Source organism: Diplotaxodon limnothrissa, linkage group LG5 (assembly GCF_057381915.1).
Source record: "Diplotaxodon limnothrissa isolate DT_005_m linkage group LG5, D_limnothrissa_male_GT1.1, whole genome shotgun sequence".
In the NCBI taxonomy this organism is placed as follows: Eukaryota; Metazoa; Chordata; class Actinopteri; order Cichliformes; family Cichlidae; genus Diplotaxodon; species Diplotaxodon limnothrissa.
In genome coordinates, this window is record NC_140600.1 from 40,598,310 (window position 1) to 40,622,123 (window position 23,814).

A 23,814-nucleotide genomic window follows, 5' to 3' on the forward strand; every position below is an offset into this window, starting at 1 on the left:
ACCTCCTCTTCCACCTCTGTTTGGGCGCTCTGCAGTTTGCACACATCGTCCAAACCTTTTCATCTATTCCAATAGGGCTGCTCAATTAATCGAATTTTAATCACGATTACGATCTGGGCTTTCAACGATCATTAAAAATGACTGAGCCGATTATTAGCCCCTCCCTCATTTATCCGCGACACCTTAAAGGCCGGTCCGTGAAAATATTGTCGGGCATAAACCGGTCCGTGGCGCAAAAAAGGTTGGAGACCGCTGATTAAGAGGACCCGAGGGAAGCTCGGAAAGCTAAGCAGAAGTTATTTGGAAAGTGACTGCCGTTGGTTGAAAAGAGTTAAAAAAAAACAAAAAACTTCAGTGGTGTTGCACACTATTTTATATTATTTTTTTAAAGTCATTGTTAACCCTTTAAAGCCGGTCAGAGCAGCACGCTCCGTTTTGCGTAACTATTTTTAAATCCCTGTAGAATCTGAACCGTGTAAGCTAGCGCAATAATTTGTTTTGCATATGAAACCGGAGGAGTTGTACTTACATCTTATGCCATCAGCTTGTCCTCGGTCACGGTTTCCTTCCACATATAGCTTTGCAAAAATTGCATAAAAAGCGCTTGCAGAAACAAAAACATAATATTCCAGAAACACGCTTTGCCGTTCCTATCAGCTGTTCGTAACACTTCCCACAGTGAAATGATGCACATGCTGTTTTCTTTGCAAATTTGCATCATAGGATTGTTTTTTGTTTTTCCTGCAGTATATAAAAATTGCTGTATCTCCAAAATAAAACTATGAAGACACTCAAAATAAATTTCCTGTGGTGGGAAACTATTTTTTGCAACTTTATTGTATTTAAAGTTTTGAGGGATAAACCCTTAAACTTCTCCAAGGAGAAATATATGTAAACAAAACAAAAGCGATTTTCAATTTTTTTTGTAGTTTATTGCACTTTTTTGCAATTTATGTAATTACTATGGACTTAATGCATACATATTATTAAAATATGGGCTATAACAGTTGTATTGATGTATAGCAACTTGAAATGCTCCCACAAATGGCACTACAGCATGTAAAAAAAAATAAATAAAAATAATATAAGCTCTGGTGGACTTGGTTCTATAGTAGGTCTTAAAGGGTTAAATAAATATCGTCAAATAATCGTGATCTCAATTTCAGTGAAAATAATCGTGATTATCATTTTTGCCATAATCGAGCAGCCCTATATTCCAAAAGCTTTCAAATCGCTCCACTCTGACAAGGTTAACCTGCCACGAATCTGCCCGGAGTGGAGAGCTGAGCAGATGTCTGTCTACTTTCCTGAACTCATCTCAGGTACAAAAACATTTGTCTAATAACACGCCAACAACAGCTTCAGAGCCGCTCGCTGCTGTGTGTTCACAAACAGGTAATCGGTGAAGACTGGACACGCGTTTCAACGCTGCCAGTGTCTGAATCTGAAGTTCTAGCAGCTTTCAGACCTCCCTGATGGTACAACCCGCTGGAGAGCTCCCCAACATGCCAGCTGGAAACCAGCATAGCAACAGATACAGCTGAAATAACAAGACTGACCATGTGCATTTGTTGCACGAGTTGGAAAAACAGTTTAGCACGGCAGCTGGTCCGAGGATGAGGAAGGGCAGCAATTTAATGATGTGCGTTCTTTAAAGCATGTTTGAGCTTCATACCTGCAGAGGCGGGATGAAGCTGTCTTAGGCTACGTTCACACTGCAGGCGAAAGCGCATCAAATCCGATTTTTTTGACCCTATGCGACCCATATCCCATCATGGTGTGACAGTGTGAACGGCACAAATCCGATCTGGGTCACTTTCGTATGTGGTACTGAATCCGATACATATCTGATGTTTTAGAAAGCGACTGCTGTTTGATGGTCACGTCGCATTAAATCCGTCTTTTACGTCACCGACACAAGACAGACGCCAATTATCAGCGCCGGAGAAGACATCGTGAACGCTTCCTGGACATCCGGTGAAACTGCTGAGAGGACAACGTTGGAGAAACGTGAACATTTTATTTGTCCTGTATAATCTGCAGATTCTGACAGAAATCTGCAGCTATCCTTTGAAGCAGCGCTCCTCTAAAACAGCAACAAGGATCATTATTAGGTTATTTACATTATTATTACATTATCATTATTATGTCAATAACAAAATAACTTAAAGCAAAAATTGGGAAACGTAAAGTCCGAAGTTTTTATATTAAGGGCCATCAGTCAAACAATATTGTTGCTCTGGGTCTAAACAGAGCGCGTCGTGTGTGACGTCTTCTTTTGCGCATGCGGCCGCTTTGAGCGTTCACACTAGAGCGCGTTTGCTGTCGCATTTTATTTGTAGTGTGAACAAGCAGACAAAAAAATCTGATTTGATCAAAAAAATCAGAATTGAGCATCAAGACCTGCAGAGTGAACGCAGCCTTAGATGCTCCCCTATTCACACAATGGCAGATTTTAGCCCAAATGGTCCTCCAGACGCAACACCAAAGGGATCTGCATCTCTTCCTTGTTAGCTAACTGTGTACATCGCCTTCAATCATTTGTCAGTTTCCTAAATCAGCCATTAAAAATATAAGAACCTCTGCTCTAAATGAATCTTCAGAGAAAGCTTGTAAAGCTGCATTTTCTCTGTTTCATAATGACTCAGTGTAAGAAAGCGCATTGAAATCCATTAACCAATGCAGCCATCCGTCGGCCAATATCAGATCAGTACTGGCCCGTTCAGTTTATCACCTAATATCTCACCGCGACCCTTCGATGAAGAAACGGTGTCACATTAACCTCAAAAAGGATTCAGAAATGTGTTTAGGCAGCTGCAGCAGCACGGGGAAACGCTACGGCTCTCAGAGATATCACTCAATATAAATAACGTGCACTTGTAAAGGTTTATACTGTATTTCTTAAATCACCCTGCAACCTCTTTAAAACCTCCTCTGAGGCTGATGTCCTGCCCACCCGGCTGAGAACCCTCATCTCTACGCGGTATGAAAGGCTAAATGGCGATGCATTCACTGATGGGGCACCCACTGCTCAGCTAAAGGTGAATGAGCAGGCGAGGCTGTCACGGAGCTGGAGACCTCTCAAACTCTGGCAGATTTTCATAAGAAAAGGCCATTAGTATGAGTGCAACGGCAAGCACAAAAATTGATTTGGCCTTTCGCTCCACAACCTTCAGCGCCGACCTTCGAAATACCTGAGGGGGGGCTAACATCTGAGGAGGAGGGGGTGGCGGGGAGAAAGTGTTGAAATTTGTAATTGAGGACAGAGCAGCAGCGGGGAAGGGATGTGCAGGGCTGAAATTAGAAATGGAGGAGGAGGTAAACAAACTTTGTTAGAGTCGTGGGGATTTCTTGGCTCGGCTAAAAGTCTGAGAGCGGCGCAGGACGAAGGTGCCGACTCCTTCACGAGGGCGCTTCGGCAGGCCGGCGTATCTCGTGCTCCACATCTAATCTGTGACCTTTTATTTGCAGAATTTTACAGAAGCTGCAGCTTCTAAGGTCAGGATGTCTTTTCTTCCTCTCCTCCCATCTCTCCGTTCTTCCTTGCTTATACTTCTTCCATTTTTTGGCTTATTTGCCCACGCTGTCTGCTCCTATTGGCTCTAATAGAGGCCCAAAGCTTCCAGTGTGACAGATATAATCAGGTTTGGAAGAACAGCTTTCGCCTGCGGGACAAATGGAGGGAGAAGGGGTGGGAGCGAGGAGACAGAAGAGCTGGAAATTGTGATGGGAAGTGTGAGAGGAAGATGAGTAGAATGATTAAAAAAAAGAAGGCATGTCAGAAGAAGACGAAGAGGAAGAAAAGGTGAGGCTGAAACGGAAAGCACCGACTCCCAAACTCACGTTAGATTAGAAGGAAAAAGCCAACCACATAAACCAGGGGACTGACCCAGCGGGTTTATTTCAGCTGTCACATGAAATCTGCGTCATATTCCCTTAAACTTCCAGACAGAACGCACGCGGCGCCCGGTTTCTTCAGAGAGCCACATCGAGTTCAGCAAACGGCCTAGATCGCTCATCCGTAAGCTGTAAAAGAACATTAACGCTAATGAAACACTAAACAGAAGCTCCCACCGAGTATGAAATAAACTGCTTGGAACTTCTGCGAATCATTCACATCGCTCCCAAAATTCACCTCTGACATTTTTGTGCCGCATGTGCAGGAAAACATCTTTCCAAAGTCGGATTGTGTGCACATGTGCCGAGTTTTACTGAGGCGGTTTAAAGTAAATTAGCGTGCCGCTCGTTGCTGGGGGAGCTTGATTGATATGATCTGATGTGACTTGACAGGGGTGGAAGAAAGGAGAGGCTGACGGGGGAAGGATGTGCAGGGCAGAGATCGGACTTAAAAGCAATGGAGATACGAAGGCAGGGGGAGGGGAGGGGGTAAGCAACAGGATATGAAAGGCTGGAAGGTGATAGGGAGAGGAGGGAAGTTTAAAAGTGATAATTAGGGAGAAGAAGAAAGATGGCGAGGGGCGGAGGAACAGCAGGAAGGTGACGAAGAGAAGAATGGACGGCATGAAGGAAATATAAAGATTTACCCCAGAGAGATGAGTGGATGACGAGGAGGGATGGAGGGATGGGAAGCTGAGGGCGATGACGTCAAGCGTGAGAGAGGGTGGAGGAGAGAAGGAGATGAAGAAGGAGGCAGGAGGTAAGGAAGATAAATGGAATTAAGGGAACAGAATGAATAACTGGGACAAGAAGAGGAAACAGAAAGAAAAGAGAGAGGAGGGCAACGCTGCACTCAGGTATGAGGCCATATATTATAGAAAATTGGCTATTGTGGAAAATGCGGTGCAATTAAAAAAAGGGCATTTTGCTGTGAATGGCCTCAGAAATGTGGCGCCTCGGGACAGGTTCTGAGCAACGGCGCACGCGTGCTTCATTTCCCGGACATATTTTTTAGTGATTGTTCTTTAGAGTTCATCTGCAGTTGGCCTATTTGCTCAGCACGAAGCATTTGTAACCAGCACCCACCCAGAGGCGGTCCGTTTTTTGTGTCTGCACATGCTGAAGGTTTGGGGCACTTTATTAAGAGTCTTAGCCATGGACCGGCATCATCAGAAGGGCGTGTGATGGGTCTCAACTCCCCCTGCAAAATGAGCCCAAACATCCAGACAGAGCCATAAAGAGGAAACGTCAGCCGCAAGAAGGCCAAGACGTCCTGCAACAGGTGCTCATGCCGTCACACTGCAGCTTTGACATTCCCCCACTCCCACTCACAGAAGGGATTTGAAACTGTGTTCAACTGTCCAGCTCGCTGAAGAGCAGTCCAGCCATCAGCAGAGTGGTTTTCACCTGTTCTCTCCCCTCCATTTGGGCTGTTGTCTTTTACACGTGAGAAGCAGCAACATCACACTATGTGAGGATCAGATCCTCCTGACACCATCCAGAGTCCACATGTGAAAACAGCCTGAGAGATGCCAAACCCACGAGGGATGATGCTGAAGAATCTCACTCAACAATCAGCACGAATGACCCGCACACCTGCTTTTTATTTATCACTATGTGTTAACAGACCTCTCTGCATTGAATCATATCTGTTATTAACCTCTGTCTCTCGTCCACAGCATGTCTTTAGCCTGTCTTCCTTCTCTCACCCCAACCAATCACAGCAGATGGCCCCGCCCCTCCCTGAGCCTGGTTCTGCTGGAGGTTTCTTCCTGTTCAAAGGGAGTTTTTCCTTCCCACTGTCACCAAAGTGCTGCTCAGGGGCTCATATGATTGTTGGGTTTTTCTCTGTATGTATTATTGTAGGGTCGACCTTACAGTATAAAGCACCTTGAGGCGACTGTTGTTGTGATTTGGCGCCGTATAAATGAAATTGAATTTCATTTCCTTTAAATGACTGAAGCTGATCCACTCCACTGTGTCCACATCACAGTATTGCTTCTTGTGAGGTTTTCCAGTGGAGTCTGATTTACTGCCGAACTACATTTAGTATTGACAGACGAGGTTAAGGCTGCACCTTTCAAAAAAAATCTCCAAAACTTGGAAACTCTGTTAAATCACAACGTAAATGTGTTTATTTCCACGACGCGGTCACTTAAAAACGACAGCATGCCGGCGAAATAAGAGCTGGACTGAAACAGCCTCGTACTCCACTAAAACCTGGACATGGTCTTATTCATCTCATACTTCACTCACAGAAGTCATTCAAATTTGCAGCCTATAACCAGAAACCCTTCAGCAGCTACCCCCCTTTAAATCAGAGTCCCTCTGAGTCTTTGGATTTTTTAAACTCCCCAAAGCTTTTTGGCCTCTGATACTTGCTCTGTGGTGTGTGAGTGATGTTCTCCTGTGAGTGCCGTTTTGCTTGTTTTGCATGTATTCCTCTAGTTTGGACATACTTCTCCTGCTTGTTATTTATTCCCGCTGTCAGTTGGCATGAAGCATCCATGATTTCATGATACATGTGCAATGACAATGAAGCTATTCTATTCTATTCTGAGCTTCTACTTTAAACCTGCCGAACCAATCACAGCCGCAGCGTCACGTTACGTGACTTGTTACGTGACTTGTTACATACAGCACAAGTGCCAAGCCACACATGTGTATTTGTTTGGGAAGCAGCCAGCCGCCGTGCCGCCCGGGTAATGGAGGAAAAGAGTGCGCCGACTAGAGAAAAATCAACCGAGAGCATGACCGAAGGTTACCGAAGAGAAAACAGATGATGGTTCCAACGCCGGAGAGATTGTCGAACGGAAGAGCCACAGAAGTTCCGTAGTGTGAAGGTATTTCTGCTATTTCAAGTCAAACAGAGTAGCGTGCACTGTAAATTGTGCCGAAAGCAAGTCTGGAAATACAATAAAGCGGTGCAGCTCAGTCTGACTGGAAGCGCTGATTCGTCATTCGGCTTTTGTCAGACTAAAGTAACTGTTACAACTGTTTGAAAAGCTCAGCTATACAACAAGGAGAGATCGAGAATTTCCTTTTAGTTCTCAGTTTATTTGATATTGACAAAAGTTAGTCAGTTTTGTCTGTTCTTCTGTAAAACAAACTAAGATTTATTTTTAGAATTAATAATTTCAAAGTGGAATTGACAATTTAGTCTGTTTCGTTTGTTCTATTTTGAAACTTAAACGCTTTAGCGGCTGCCTTTTGTGTAGTTTGCAATATTTGCCTTTATTTATCTGAAAAAGTCTCGTGTTCCTTAAGTACATCTACCCTGTTGAACTTATTATGGGAAATAAATATTTAAATCAAAACAAGCTGCTGATTATTTCACATTTTACTTGTGAGCAACGGCACATTTAAATCTTACAAATATAGTTATTTGGCTTATATCGTGATAGATATCGTTATCGCCTGAAATGAAAAAAACATATCGTGATATGAAAAAATCTCATATCGCCCAGCTCTACCTGAACATAGGATTTTAATAAGCTCATAAGTAAGACCAGAATGTATTTAAAGTGAGACGTCTTGGCGTGTTTGATCAAACGTGGTGCGATTGTGTGACTCACCTTGACGATATCACCCAGGTAGACATCCTCCATCTTGTTTGGCACCTTCATCCGGAAAATCCGACCCACCACCGCTGAAGAGTCGGGGAAGGCTGTGGGCGTAGCTGCGTTTTGCTGATTTGCTGCCGTTTCGCCAACGTCCGCCGCCGCGACGCCCTCTGTCACTTCCTGGAAGTCCTGCAAGAGCGAGGAGTGCATGGAGGCCTCGAGCTCGCCTCTGCCTCCGTCAAACCTCTCGCTTTCTCCGCCCGCTTCTATCAACACCATGCCGCCAAGCACGTCGATGTCCAGCTCCGCAGCCACGGCCACGGTGAGCAGCACGCCCAGCAGCACGACTCTAGTCCTGGGTAGTCTCACGTCGAGGCCGTTGCTCAGCCCGAGCCGGCCCAAACTTTGTTTATCGCGCATTCTTCACCTTTTGTCGAACCGTCACTGATGCAGATAATAAAATAAAAAGGAGGATGTCCGAGTGGGAGGGTGGGGGGCTCAGGGGGAGCATGCACCCCCGACAGACAGAGCAAATCCCTCTTTACAAATCTCCCTCCCTCTCCAGCACCAAGGAAGAATCTTCTCTTTCTTCTGTTCCTCCTCCTCTTCTTCACTCGGCTTTATTCCTGCTCCTCTCCGTCTTTTGTGCTCGCCCCTCAGAGGGTTACGAGTCCCATTGTGCCGAGCACCTTCGAGATCTGTGAGGAAACACAAGAAAGGCACAGTTAGACGAGCAGTTTGAACACAAGGGGCGAAAAACACTCAGCGCAACCCGAACAGGCCGAACTCAAAGCTCACACTCCATCAAAAGTCAATCTCACGACAAGTTCGGCACCTTAAACCGATTTGTGCGACCCAAATCTCATTGCTGATAGAAATCCATCATGGACTGCACGGAGGGTGTAAGGAGGAATAATATTATCAATGCTGGGGAGTAATCTGATTAGTTCTTACAGACACACACACACTTGAATCACTCATTGCTGAGTTATCCAACGAGTCGAGTCAGGAGTATGAAAGCGCTGAGAGAAAGGAGGGAGAGGAGGCTGAGATGGATAAACCAAGAGGGGGAGGTGAAGGTGATATACGGTGGGACCTTGGATTAGCCAACAATGCCAAACCAGTCAAAGCCTTCTTGGAATTCCTAATGAATGCATGCCTTCTCTATTGTGTGCAGGGTCAGACTGAGTGTGTGTGTAGGTGTGTGTGTGTGTCCATTGTGAGCGTGGAGGGTGAACTCAGAGGTTGTTATTCATACAGCTCTTTCATGGCGGAGAGGATCCCCTCCTGAGCGTGTGTGTGTGTGTGTGTGTTTGTGACAACACAAATGATTTCCCCCGAGTGCTTTCATTAGACAGAAAGAGGGCGAGAATGAGAAAGAGGGACCCCCGCCGTGACTCCACTTTGCCCCGTAGCAGATGCCCGCTGGAGAGAGTGAAATCACCGCAGGACTTCCCCGGCAACAACAACACCCGGCCTCCCAGGTAGCTTTTCAACCAGCTCAAAGGACCCTTTGTTGTCGCCGCCTCGCCCTCGGCGTGCATCACCTTTGGACAAAACTTTGTTTTTAATCAGGAGCGCCACGGTGTCGTTCCCCCCGCTGCTCAAGCTTTTCTACAACGAGTCAACATCCGGAGCGAGGGAAGGAAAAATCACTGGAATTTCGACATTTCCTTTGTCAAAGTCGAGTTGCTTTTTCTACTTTTAAATGTTTTCATTTCCACTGAAGCTCCTTGGAATTACTTCTGGTGCGTTAAAGTTTTACTGAGGCTTCTTGAAAGTAGTCCAAGATGGCCACCGTGGATAACCCCCCCCCTCGCTTTCACATAGGGTCCCTTCAACTGCAGCGCCAGAGGCAACATCCCTCCCGCTTCCTCTTCCTCCTTATTGCTTTTCTGTGCTGTTCAATCTGTCATCGGTTTCTCTTCGTCTGATTGCCTTCGCTGCTTTTGTCTGTTTCAGGATGTTTTTTGTTTTACATTTTGTCCTCACACGCCTTTCTTCATCTCAAACACTTCCTGTCCTCCCTCCAGAGCATTAAGCTACGCCACGCCTTTTCTCACATCTCCAAAACCTTCAAGGCCATTTTTCTTCTTCTTCTTTTCCCTCCTGGCGCTCACTCACCTATCAAAAACACAGCCTTTCTATTCATCGCATGACAATGGGGCTGACGATGGCGGGGGAGCGTCGCTGTGAAAGCGCCGGCGAGCTGGATGAAGAGAAGCTGTCAGCGCACAGAAAGAGAGGCACGTAGACACGAAGGGCACAGAGAGAAGTCTTTGACTCTGAGCGGGACAGAAAGCTGCCATTACCTCAACACCTACAACACCGCCCCCCAAACATGCTCCACCCACCTCCCGGCGTTGTAGCACAGGTGGGCAGGAAGGTGGGCAAAGACAGCCAAGAAGGGAAGGAAACGGCAGCTCTTGGGTTTCAGCATCTCGGGTTTAAATCTGGATTCAGACTGAGAACCTGGTGCTTCCTGATTGGTCAAAACCATCAAAGAGAAGCCTCCCCTCCACATCATCTATATGTTGGGCAAATTGTTTTATTTACTCCAAATAACCATGTAACTTGAACCAGGGTTCATCGGGGTCGGACCGACTGAACCGGAGATGGTGTCGCTCCAGCGCTTGCTGCGTGCTTTCATAAATCAGAGTTCAACACGAAAGCCTTTCTGTCTTTATGTAAGCTGCTGATTTTCCTGAAAACAGAACAAAGAATCCTGAAGGTGAATTTATTTCCTTGTAAAACCACAGCAGCTGCAGGACGTAAAGAAATGAGGCAACACTGTGCAAAACCAGCCAAACTAATGCAAGCGTAATGACAGCCGGCTGCTGAGGAATGCGGGCGCATCTCTAAGAGGGATGTCAAAGTAAATCCACTTTTAAAAAGCAAACGTGGAACCGACACTACAAGCCCAAAGCCCAGACATTTATCCAGAAACATTTTGGGTTTTTCCTGCAGTCGATGAGGTTTTCGGTGTAATGTTTACCCAACGCACCGACCTGGAGGTCCGGAGACGATGATCAGAATATCAAAGCACAAGTTTTCTGCTTCTTTGGTCGTTTTTAAACTAACTGCAATAAAACAAACACTCATTTACCGAAACATAGCCCGACATCCGGCCCGCCGCTGCTCAGGGGCCAGAATAAGCATCCAGACCTGGCTCCATCTCCCGCTATTATAAATAAACGGCTAACCGGACACTTGCTGCTGCTCTTCTGAGCGGCAGTGACAGTCGTGGGGGCGGGGGTAACAGAGTAAGAGGGTGAGGACTGGTGAGGGGTGGGATGCAGAACTAAAAGCAGAGCGGGAGTGGGACGTTTGAGAGGTCTGGCAGATGATTCATCATCGGTTTGAGAACAAAATGTGAAATGCTGCCAGTAAAGTCTAAACTTGGAGAGTCCGACGTTAATAAAAAGGTGGGTGTCCCTCCCCGCTCTTCTTCCTCACGCGGGCTGCGTGAGGAAGAAGAGCGGGGAGGGACTCCATGGGCAGAGACGGCTTGAGTCTAACCACAAAATATCTAACGTCATCACCTCTTTACGAAGACATGGCTCCTGTGCTGCTCTGTCTGATAAACAGGGACGTCACTGAAACGAGCTGCCTTAAAACTCCTCGTCACTGATTACTGAACGTTTAAGGTCCAGATCAGGGAGAAGCTTTCATCTCTAAGAGGAGGTGGGGTAGTACTTTCAGTACCCAGCACCATTTGTACAACTCGACTCAGATTTAAAGCCTTGCTCTTACTACAGCTGACCTATTAGCTCCAAACAGAGCCTGCAGGTTCTCAGACAATCTGCCTTTGGAAACCAGGTCGGTCGAGTCCGGCGCTTCTTTCACATCAAACTTTTCGAGAAAGCAGTCCTGATTTCACCGGATCTTCACTTCCTGTAACTTTTATCAAAGCTTGTTTTATTTTGAAATTCAGATGAAGCACTTTGGAACGTGGATCTTGGAAAGTGCTTTCAAAATAAAGTCAGTGGCTCCTGTAACCACGGCTACACACACAGATGTGCTATTTTAGTCTTTCAGATTTACTTGAAGCTGTTCTTTGAGGTGTGGAGGGAACCTGGTGAGGATGTTATGTGGATTGCTTGATGCCGTTTGCGTCTCCGGGTCATGGCCCGGCTTTGGCGTGCCCATGGTAACAGCCGGAGGTCTCAAACAGCTTCTCAACAGGGCTGTCTTCTTTATTGGAATCCCGAAGCTTCCGTTTTGCACATTTTACGACATCTATTGTGTTTGAGTTTGTTTTCCCACCAGTGTCGGCGCCAGGATGATCGCAGTGTCATTGCATGTTAAGGTTATGGCTGGGTGGGAGGGTTAGGCAGTATTCAAATAAAAATGAAAGGAAGAACTGAAAACAAGAGCCACTAATTTGTATCAATCTGCTGTAAAAAGATGTGAACCTGCACCGGTTGTCTTCATACTGTCCTCATTAATAAAACCGACTGTGGCTCGTACTTTGAATCGCCTCCAAACATGAAGTCTTAACGTGGAGCAGCGCCTGTCTGAACCTGAGAGGACATTCCTTCGTTGGAAATCCTCGGAGCAACCAATGAGCACACAGAAACGCCACACAGGGGCCAATTAGAGGAAAGGCATCCCTCTGTGGCAGCTAATCGGAGAGCCGGGCGTCTTAGCTGCGGTGAAACATTAGCACTTCAGTGGCACTTTAAATTCTTCCCGTCTCTTCCTCATTCTATGTCCATTTGCCTCCCTCCCTCCTTCCCGTCACCTTTCAATCCCCCAAAGTCACAGCTGATGCCTCTATTATTAGCACAGACAGGACGAGAGCAGCGTGATAAACAGAACGAGAGGGAGAGCCTCTAAAAATGGTCACCTTCCTAAGGAAGCTCCCAGACTGACAGGTGACACTGACGCCATTGCGGGACGCAAATATTCCCACCATTCAACGCCCCCCACCTCCCTCCCCCCGCCTCTGCATCCCACTGATACAACAAACCGAGCGGCGGATAGAGCTCCCTCGGGACGAGACTACAGGTTATGTTTGCGCCCAGCGAAACTCGGGATTACGGCGTGGTTTACCTTTACAATGAGATTTGGATATTTAGCACGGAGATTAGGCACATTTCAGCTATTTAAGCGCTTCTTTCATCCAGCCTGATCTGCAGCGTGTAAACAGAGGCAGCTTATTCTTCCGGTGTGAGGATGTAAGGAGTCCACATTGTTCTGTTACAGCGTGGGGGAGAAAGAGAGGGGGACGCGTGTGTCTTTGTGATAATTTAGGCCTCATTATTGGTGACTTATGGATGAGTTTCAAAAGCAGAAGCATCGAGAGCCAAACGGGGACCTCGGTGACTCAACAATCTGCACTTCCTCTAAAATCTGCTGTAAAAAGCATTCAAATTAATCCTCGTTCCCACTCGTAATTACATTTGTAATTAGCTTGGCTCCAACTGGAACAAGAGGAAGAAGCTCCAGCTACAGAATAATAGAAATGCAAATCCACCCTCCGAGCCGCTTCACCATTAGCTGCTGCTAAAGGCGAGCCGATGGGCCATCTGCGAGAACATAAGGCGGCGAGGAGTGCGTCTGTGTGCAGTGCCAACGCTGACCAGCTCGGCCTGAAAACTCTCCCAACAAACCCACAAAACCAACAGAAAGTGTGAGAAAACAAACTTCCACAGCAAGCCTGAAAAACTGCATTCAAAACTCCATCAGCAGGTGGTCGGGGTGGATGACGGGTGTACAAAACACAGCTGCAGAACCAGAGACTCGTAGCTACGTCCAAATCATGAAAAGCAAGAGGCCACCTGAACCCTCAGAATCACCTGAGTATCAATAACATTAGCATCTTTATTTAATTCACGGTATGTCAAAGTTCACACGTATTAATTTATCCAGCATTTTTACAGCCTCGTGACTTTTGAAGTAGTTTCAAACACTTTGATCTAAAGACCAGAGTTTGCTCGGCACAGTTTTGCTCGTGTGCTCGGTGGTGAGCGTCTGCATCACGGGGTCGGTCGATGTTTGAATATGCTCCACCCAGGAGAAGAAACCCACCGGGTTCCCCGGATCTTTGATCCATTTCTCATAATTCACTGGAGAAAACTTCACAAAAGTGCATTGTGGGTAAACCTTCATTAGCATGTGGTGAACAACTTACGAACAGATGAATGGTGCTCTGTAGGAGAAGATCCTGGTACAGCTGTGCTTAACTATCAAAACGCTCACGTACCGTAGTCATAATTTTTTGCATGATATTTTGGACTTGATCGATCCATTCAGGTCCTAAACTCAAGTTTTTAAAATCCCTCATACTTTAATGCTAAAGCAAAGAAATAACACAAAAAAAACTATGAAGGTGAAGCTTTGCATGGCTACATTAAAAAAAATTGAAGTTACTGTATGAAACAATCAGCTGATGGGGAAATTGTTCAGATTTCTATGGAATGACCCGAATGTCAAAGGTCAATGCTGCAAGCTAGAATAGACCTGCATTATTCCAAATGGCCAGCAGGGGGCGACACTGCTGGTTGCAAAAAGCTGTGATTGCATAAAAGTCTATGAGAAAAAGAGCCGAACTTTCCAAGTTTAACAACACTTTCCTGATGAGTTTACTGTCTCAGCTGAGAGCTTTGTATGGTGGTCCTGAGAGGCCAAATGGACTGCAACTTAAGAAAACACCAGAAATAAGAAAAACACCACAAAACACAACAGAAACAGGAAAAACTGATTTCCAAAAGCACAAGGTAAGTGTTTCTAGGGAGGCAATAACCGGACGGAGCAGTTGCAGGAACCAAAGTATGCTTGGTAAGTGTGTTTTAATGTCATGGTTCATGTAATACTGATGACAGATTTTTAGGCTAACAGTCAGGCTAACACACTGACCTCTCATGTTTGGTTTTTTTTGTTTGTTTGTTTTTTTAGATAGATCCTCCACTTATTTTAAGTGACTCCCAGCGCAATTCAGTTCCTGCATATTTATTAAATATTACCATATTTTGGTTGTGCTTTTGGAAAAATTTTTTTTCCTATTTCTGTTTTCTTTTTTCCTGTTTCCGTTGTGTTTTGTGTGCTTTTGCAGTGTTTTTCTTACTGCTGGTGTTTTCTTAAGTTTCAGTCCATTTGGCCTCTCAGGGCCACTGTAGTTTTGGGTCTTTTGTTGAAACATGGAAGTCCCACTTAGAGTAAAAGAAAAAACGCTGAGTACAGACTTCAGTGTTCAGTAAAAAACCCCAAAATTCAGTTTAATGTGCCTGAAGACAAAGAAATGAGAAACATTCGAGTGTCTGCAGCTCTAATCCCACAGAGTTGGTTTCCTTTAAAAATCTTTTATGATGATTTCATTTTTTGTTGTTGTTGTTAAATGAGTTGTGTGTACAGAGTTTAAGAAAACAGATGTTAGAGGTTAAAAAGTACTTAAGAAATGATTATACATGATAAAGCAGCTTTACCAAAGATCCCCCAACTGCTCCACTGAGAGCTGCGAATGAATTAAACGTATTAATTCCACAATAAATAAATAAGTTTGTGTCATGACACAGAGGAGATCAGAGCGGAGCTGTGGGAGTCAGAGCGCCGTTTCAACAAACAAACAAACGGATTTTTAAAAACACTGAATTCTGAGAAATGAGAAGAACAAGCACAAATCCAACCGACAGGAATAACAACTCCCCACGGCAATTTCCGGCCGCTCCTCGGCCACACCGGCTTTGATATGTGAGTCGCTGAATGTCCACGTGTGACAGACAGTTGGAAGCAGATGTGAACCTGCCTCATAAAACAAGAGTTCTGAGAGCGAGCGGGAACAACAGGACAGAAGGACAAGAAAACAGCAGGCGACGGGCGGGGCCAGACGCGAACGCCATCCAACCTGAAGCCAGCGCACTGGGCGCAGATGTCTGCACAGATGTGCATGCATATGTAAAAGAAACTGGAGCCGGTAACATGAAATCGATGTGTCGTTCGTGGGTGTAGTGGAAACTGCGGCTGAAGCAGAATTTACAGCTTCAACAGATTCGTGCCAACGTTCATGTCACGAAGGACGTCGTACAAAAAAACAGCACAGCCGAGGGAGGGGCCGCTTTTCCGGACCTCCCAGGTCTCCACAAACACACCCAGGGAACCTCTGGGGTTACGTGGGCGGGCAACCTGCAGCGTGCGGAGCGCCATTTATTATCTCCAACAACAAGATCCTCCTACATTGACGATAGGCGGTGGATGATCCTGTCGTGGAAAACAAGAGCATCCACCACCTATCGTCAAAACATCCGCCTTCTGGTCTCATCAGAACAGAAATGAAACCTCAGCGTGACCTTCGCCCGGATGAAAGGACCACGCCGGCTTCCCGGGCTCTGAGAATCGGGTCCATATGATGCAGAGGGCCGACACCGCCCCCCCGCCCATCCCTCCGAGGTCTCAGCGTGCTTCAACTTTGTCAAAATGAGGATTTAATTTGAGGCGAAGCTGGAAATAAATAAATAACTGAGAAGGAACCCAGCGGGAAGAATCCTGGGAATTCTTTTGCGAACGCAGCCAAACACACGTCCACTTTGATTAGAGTCGTGTTTTTGCAACGCCGGAGCATCAGCGCTTTCGCTCGCCCGCTTACAAAGCTCATAGGCTTTGGACGGAGAGAGAGAGAGCGTGTGTGTGATGAGGCCAACGGCTCATAAAGGGAAGATGCGGCAATGCTTTGCACATCTCCGTAAACTAATTATAACATTGCAATGGCTGCAAAATGGAATATGAAAGAATTAACAATCAGTGAGAAAGACGGGCAGAGTGGGAAATATAATCATTGTTAAAGAATGTGTAGGACGAAGAGTAATTACATTTCACTCCCATTACACCTCTGGAGTTGTGTTTCCTCTCTTGTTATCATTCGGCCTGTTTCTGCTGCGATTCTGAAGCAGATCCATCCTGCTGTCCTGATTTCCTGTCATGCCTGCTCCTGCTGGATGTTCACATTTGACACCAACAAAGTTTCTAATAATTAACTTATGAACAGCCTAAAGGTGGATTTGAGCCATTTTCACACATAAACTTGCGTATTTTTCGGGAAACCGTCCGCGTCACGCTGCAGGAAACACTGCATGTGGTTCAGGTGAGGGAGCTACTTGGACAGAGCTCAGCTGGGTCGCTTTGGCAACACGGTCCAGCGTGAAGACCATCGAACATCTGATCAGACGTGTTCACGGCTCAAAGTTCAGCAGTGGCACAAATTTCAGTTTCAGATGTGAAGTGACAGAGTGAACCACAATCAGCAGCTGCATTTCAATGTTTTACGTGTTCGTACGACTTTTACAGACAAATAAATCGAAGAGTCGGGATCACTCCTGCAGATCTCGCCCTCCTGCCTGATGGATGGAGATTCACTGCTGCTGGATCAGAGCTGCGGGGTCATTCCAGTTTGTGGGCTTCTGCTCGCCTCCCTGCTTTTACACGTACCAACTAATCTGGATCTGGAGCGGCACCGACTGCGAAACCTAACTGTGAAAAGACTCAGGACTGCAGTGCAACATGTGATAACAGCTGTGGAGAAGGAAGCTCGACTGATCCACGAGGGGGAAACAAAATCTGATGCAGGTCAGACGGACCAGAAATCCTCGGAGAACATCAGAGAGATTTAATGACAAGCCCCAACGAGCCAGAGGATGAGGATCATTTTAACATCATTAAAGCTAAAACAGGAAATAAAACCTGAATGTTCAGGAGCTCGTGTGTGTGTGTGTGTGTGTGTGTGTGTGTGTGTGTGTGTTCCTGGTCATGCTGAGACCACCAGCAAAGAGCTGAGATACACCGACAGCTCTGTGTGTGTGAGACAGCTGGCTACTGTTGCTAGCTTGACTGAAAATGACAGCTGGGTAACACAAGACTTTATATATGCCACACACACACACACACACACACCCTGGCTAATCTGCACTCTTTAATCCGAGGGCGTGCTTCAATCCATGAACTTTCCCTCCCAGGTGCCATCCAGCTCCCTCCAAACGCGCTGGGCTTTCTTTCCCTTCAACAGCTCTGGCACGAGTAAACAAGCCAACGGCGACTATTTTTAGCTTTAAAGTGAGTCAGAGGTTAAAGGAAGCCGTGTGGAAGCTCTCCTTCTTCTTCTTCACTGTTAAACAAACTCCAGGAACAGCCGACTTTAAATACCGCTGCACTACCGTGGACCAGCTGTCTGACCTTCACTCGTCATTCAGAAAAACAATCCACTCAGCTATTTTAGTCGGATGAATAATCGCGTCACTTTATTTTTCTGAGATGAATCACGTTACAGGAGAAGGTTCTGGAACGCGCGCTCACAGATGAAACGGTGCGACTCGCACTCCCAGAAAGAGCTGTTATTTGTCGTACAGTCGTCGGATTAATGCGTCCAAAAGTCTGAGGAAAACTGATTTAAGAAGAGCTGTGAATTATAAATTTAGTGCAACCTTTAGAGGGAGTCATTCATCCAGGACTGACTGTAAACGTCTCAGGCTGCTCTTCTACAAGAAAACAGAGGCAAACAGCACACGACGCAGCAGGTCTTAATTTGCTCTAATTTGCCAAACGATCTGTTTTTCAGAGGAATCATACAGATTGCACCATTAAAGTAATAACAAACAAACTTTCCTTCTGCACGCAGACTAAACAAAAGCACTCACTGGACGCACTACGCCTCCCGGAGGCGAGGCTTTTACTGCAGAGGGACGACAGCTCTGCAGGGCCCTGTTTCAGGAAGCCGGTTTAGTGGAAAAACTGAGTAAGTATACCCTGAGTTAACGAAAACTCTGGGTTTTCGGTTTCACAAAGCGAGTTCAGCTGCAGCCTGAGTGAGTCACTATGACGACACACTCCGTGAAGCTAACCTGCCCCCTAGCAGGTTTACTACAACTAACCCTGACTGTCTCCGCCCCTTTGTCGGAAACCTGACAGTAGGAAGTGTCGGACATGGCGTGCCACTTCCTTGAAGAGCCAGTAGATCGTGAAGCCCAAATTCTCCACAGAGCTCTCCGCCGGGAGAGAGTGATCAGAGCGCGTTTGGACATTTTATCATTTCCTGATGATTTTCTGTGTGAACGTTACCGTTTTTCAGCACAATCTATAATTTATTTGAATAACATCCTCAGGCCATATATTACGCATGTGACACATCGCGGACATCCTCTCAGTTCATTGCATATTATTTGTATTGCACTTCGGTTTCTTGCAAACGGGAGCTTTCTGTATAATATTGGTGACGCTGAGCACGTTTCCAAGGCTACCGTCTGTCGGGCAGTCAGGAATGTTACAGTTGCACTGAAACGTCTCCTGTACTCGTCTGTGGTGTTCCCCGGTCACAGACCCACAAGATTTATCAAAGAGGGATGCCACAAAATTGCAGGTATCAGGATGACCAAAACTTAATTCATGATGTGGTGATACTTGGACTACTACTTAAATTTTACATTTATTTTCAGGGTTCCCAGGCGTGATTGGCTGTATAGATGGCACTCACATTCCAGTCATTGCTCCTTTAGTAAATGAAGGAGACTATGTGAACAGGAAGTCTTTCCACAGCATTAATGTACAGGTACATAGTTCCCTGTAGCATGTCAAACTAACAAATTATTTCATTATAGTAATGGATGCTAATTTGTGTTCTCTGCACTGTGAAGATCATATGTGATGCTGCCAACATTATCACAAATGTGGAAGCCAAGTGGCCAGGCTCTGTCCATGACTCACAAATATTCCGTGAATGTACACTGAGCACAAAATTTGGACATGGTGAGTTGAGAATACTTTAAAATATGTAAAGACCAATTGCTTCAGGGACATTTGAACTGAAGTGTATCCTTCTGTCTTAGGAGAGTTCACTGGCTACTTGCTTGGTGATAGGGGGTATCCATGTTTACCCTATTTGCTTACCCCTTACCCTGACCCTGAACCGGGCCCACAGCAGCGATATAATCTGGCTAATTGCAGGACAAGAGCCAGAATTGAAATGACTATCGGAATGCTTAAGGCCCGGTTCCAGTGCCTGCAAAGACTCAGGGTCACCCCAGAAAGGGCATGTGACATTATTGTGGCATGTGTGATTCTTCACAACATTGCCACAATTAGAGGAGAACACTGTCCTTCTGAACCAAACATCAGCAGTGATCCAAACCATGAACATCCTGACCCTCCCACGGACATACAAGATGGAAGCGCAGTCAGAGACACCATATGTCACAATCATTTCTTTTGACCCATCACCTCAACATGTTGAAAGAAGAATAAACAGATTTTTTGTTCAACTGGCTTTATTGGTCGCCTGTATTTCCTGTACACAAAGTATTAAAAGATGTAAACCTCATAAAGTGTCTCTGTTGCTTCCTCCTCTGTAACAGCTGTCAATGTTTCTTCATTATTTTCCTGTAGTAAAGAAATAAACAACATTGCTGTTCTACTGTAAACTCATATAATCTGTGGAGTATTACTCACAACTGCATGTTGGTCTGGCTCAACAGGAGGCTGCACCAGATGCAGTACACCACCACCATCAACTGATAGAATATGAGGTTTATACAGGTCACTTATAACTTACAAGGGACCAAATGGCAATTAACAAACATACCAATCACCTTACACTTCATTGTCATTATGCTCTCAAAGACAACCAAGACTGAGGGAAGGCAAAATCAGTCGGAAAATAACTTCACTACAAAATAATCCATTATGGTAAAGAGTTTATCAAATGAATGAGTAGCACTGCAAAGGTGACTGTGAAGAAAGGATGTATGCACATCATGTATTATTTTGGATTTACCCCCTATGTAGGCACTTGTGTCTTGCGGGGTTATTGCCTCAGAGGATGTCCCCGCAGAGATGCCTTCGGCCACAGGGCGCCCACTGTTTTGGCTGAGGGCCAACTGCTCAGCCTCTGTGAGTGGTGGTGGTGGAGGACCCCCACCTGTTTTTCGGGCCTCCGCTTTTTTTCTGTTGGCTATAACGGGCCACATTTGAGCATACAGAGTAAGCAAATATGTACTTGTAATGTGCTCAGATAATTTCAATAAGTGCTTACAGAAAGGAAATTAATGTAGCCTCTAACTGCAATTGATTTACATGGGACAAACAGACCAAGCACTATGGCTCATAATACAATTACACCTTACCTGTTTGGACTATATTTTTATATTTCATTTTTACTTGCTGCCAGGAACGTTTGGGGCCTGTTGGGTTGCACCTGCGCTCACATCACATCACAAAATAAAATGTATAAAATAACAAATAAAATAACATATGATAAAATAACGTGTTAAATGGGTGGAAATCCCTAGATCAATGTTTATATTAACACTCACGCATTGACTCTGTCGGCTATGTTTTGCCATGCATGCTCCCTGTCTTTCGCAGCTGTGGCTGTGTTACTTTTTTCCGCGGAATTTGCGTGTTATCGGCATATGCTGCCATCAGAATTTCGGCCTCAAGCGCTGTAAAATACATTGACCACGCCTTCTTTCCCTCCGTCTCCATGGTGACTCGCTTAATCTGTGCTCCGCTTATCAGGGCTTTATGTATCCTCGTCCGCGCGCTTCACTTGGGGTTAAAGCAACTCCGCGTTGACTGAACTAATTGTTATCAGCCTTTCTGAAACGGAATATTCCGAGTTGGACAGTTCGGGGTTACTCAACCCTGCGTATCGTTTTTCACTCTGAGTTTTCTAAACCGGCTTCCTGAAACAGGGCCCAGGTCAGCAACAACAACCTCGTTTTCTTTGGTTTCTACGGATCAGACGTTAAACAGCTGACGTCATCTAACATCTATTTTCAATTCAAATCACAACACCACCACTTTATATTGTAAGGTAGACCCTACGATAATACATACAGAGAAAAACCCATCATATGACCCCCTATGAGCAAGCACTTTGGTGACAGTGGGAAGGAAAAACTCCCTTTTAACAGGAAGAAACCTCCGGCTGAGGGTCAGGATCTGCAGAGAAACGAGGCAACAAACAAAATGATTAAAAAACGTGTGATTGCACTGAAGTTTACTTTGAGAAAGTCAAAGAAATTAATTTGTGATCATTATTAATATTATTAATAAGATCTTCTTGCTCTTATTTTGAAAGTTCAGTGGCTGTCAGCTAGTCAAACCTGGTGACCAGCTAAAGGAGGTATTAACATATTTACCTGTAAACATACTTTGATGTACGAGGCTCTACTTTCTTTCTGGGTTAGTTAAAACGGGTCAGGTACACGGTGGACTCCCAAACTGACGAGCCCTCGGGTGCTTCACGCCTCTGACAGGCTCCATTTAGCTCCGCACTGCAAACACGTCTCCTTCCTCCTCCACAAACATAAAACGGGCCTAATCTGGGTCAGCTGTGAGCAGGTACACGTCTGACGATACAGCTCTCGTTTCCACACACACCGCAGTGACCTTCTTACTGCAGCAGCCATCGCGTTTCCTGTGTGTACGCCGTCGGTTTCCGCTCACACAGCATGTTTGTGTGGTTACCTGCATCAGTGTGCGATGAGTTTGCAGTGATAGGAATCTCCTCCCATCCCCAGCTGATGCAGGTCATCAATTCTCATCTCCGTGCCTGTCCTATCTGGCTTCCACTGCCGAGTTATAAATACACAGGCAGCAGCGCAGACAGCCAGCCTGCTGCATACACACTCATGTAAACCCCCGGGTTGTTCCCCTCCTCTCTCTTTATTTACACAAGTATTATTAGCCAAGCGTGCCGTTAGGGCTGGGCGATATATCGAGTTTTTTAAAAATATCGATATATTTTCATACGAGATATAAGATGTGACAATATCGTTTATATCGATATAGTCTATGTTACGTTATAATTATACTTGTGGAGCCGCAGGTTTGCCTCTCTTTCGTCCACTTTTGTCTCTACGCTGCGTTACTCGGCCTCGCCTCTCCTTCACTGAACACAACTCCGCCTCCCCCATAGCTTCACCTGCAGGCAATGACAAGATGAAAGCGGAAAATCTCCGTTAGCGAGTTACCGTGCGTGGGGCTGGACGGCGTCAACGTGTTAGCGAGCTAACCGCGCTAACGAGCTAACCGCGCTAACGACATGCAGCCCGGAGGTGCTGCACGGCCTAAAATCCTTTCATTTTCTCAGAAATCGACAGTGCGCCTTATGTATGAATTCTGGTTGTGCTTACTGACCGCGAACCGATTTTATGTGGTACACAGCGCTCAGCAATCTGTCAAAAAATGTTTTAATATGACTTTGCTAAGCTACGGAGCTGCACTGCTTGATGGATTGTCAGAGGACTACGGCTACCGAGGAGGAGCCTCGCGGAGTGATACGTGTTCAGAGACCTGTTCAGAGACGTGGTGCAGCTGTGAAATCTATCTCTTTGTTATTACGCTCAGCATCTATTAGTTTACATTTTGACTGCACAATTGTGAGCTTTTTGTTATGCACAAAAACAACATTGTTTTCTTTTATTTATGGACCATGATTATTTAATAAATGCTGATAATTTATTTTTGAGTAATTTCTTCATGTACATCTACGCTGTATGTAAATAAAAGTGCCCGTGTGACAGCTGGGACACAGTGTGACTAAGAACTCTCTTTTTGTTCTTAACTTATGGCTTAAAAAAATAATAATATCGAGATATATATCTTATATCGCCATCCAGGTAAAAAAATATCGAGATATGAATTTTGGGTCATATCGCCCAGCCCTACGTGCCGTGCATTGTTACTTACAGAACGAGCTGCACGTTTTTGCACCGAGAGACAATTTAAAAATCTGCTTTTATTACCACACAGACCTGCAAACGCAGGGAAAACATCTGCGTTTGACCAGCGAGCAGAGCGTGTCACTTTATATCAACAGATCTTTGACACGCCTATTATTACTCTTCTGCACTTCCCATAATGCCTTAGGGCATGCACAGAGGCAGAATGATGTTTCGGCAGCTTAACTCCTCCCCTTTTCTTTGTCTGTGCGTGGTTACATTATGTTAAATTGGCAACAATAACAGTTTCTGCTAGCAGCTCCTGTTTGCAGACACAGTTGACGCCAGAGTTAAGGTCACTTGGACAGAGTTCTTTGCCAACAGCCACTGACAGGTGAAGGACAAAGCATCGGTTCTCTTGTTGCATTGCAGTACCTTTGTGGGATACACATAAATACCAGGACCATGTTACAGATACCTGCTCAGTAACATCCAAAAATATGAATTTTATTCACCAAAACTGGAGCTCAGATCCTGTTAGTACAGTGATCTCACAGCAGCCATATTATTGGTCAGATGATGTCATCAAAAATGCTCCAACAGCACAAACACAGACCAGAGGTCCAGTTCAGGCGAAGCTAGCAGACCACCTGTGTCACCGTCCACCTGTAGGCCCCTTGATGTGCAAACAAAACATAAGCTGTTAA

At 45.4% G+C, this 23,814-nt stretch overlaps 1 protein-coding gene across 5 annotated transcripts in view; it reads right to left on the minus strand.

Moving 5' to 3' along the window:
* dag1 (dystroglycan 1) overlaps positions 1-23,814 on the minus strand; it is a 60,039-nt gene that overhangs the window by 19,515 nt on the left and 16,710 nt on the right. The window contains exons 1-3 of one of the 5 annotated variants that reach the window (XM_085353621.1): positions 21,584-22,656; positions 21,279-21,383; positions 7,473-8,158 (exon numbers count right to left, since the gene is read on the minus strand). In XM_085353621.1, coding sequence (XP_085209747.1) covers positions 7,473-7,880 — 408 coding nt within the window. In that variant the 5' untranslated portion in view covers positions 7,881-8,158; positions 21,279-21,383; positions 21,584-22,656. Of the gene's footprint in view, positions 1-7,472; positions 8,159-10,566; positions 10,758-16,267; positions 17,165-21,278; positions 22,657-23,814 lie in introns of those variants that run through there. The other 4 variants (XM_085353619.1, XM_085353622.1, XM_085353620.1 and 1 more) reach the window with 4 other exon arrangements.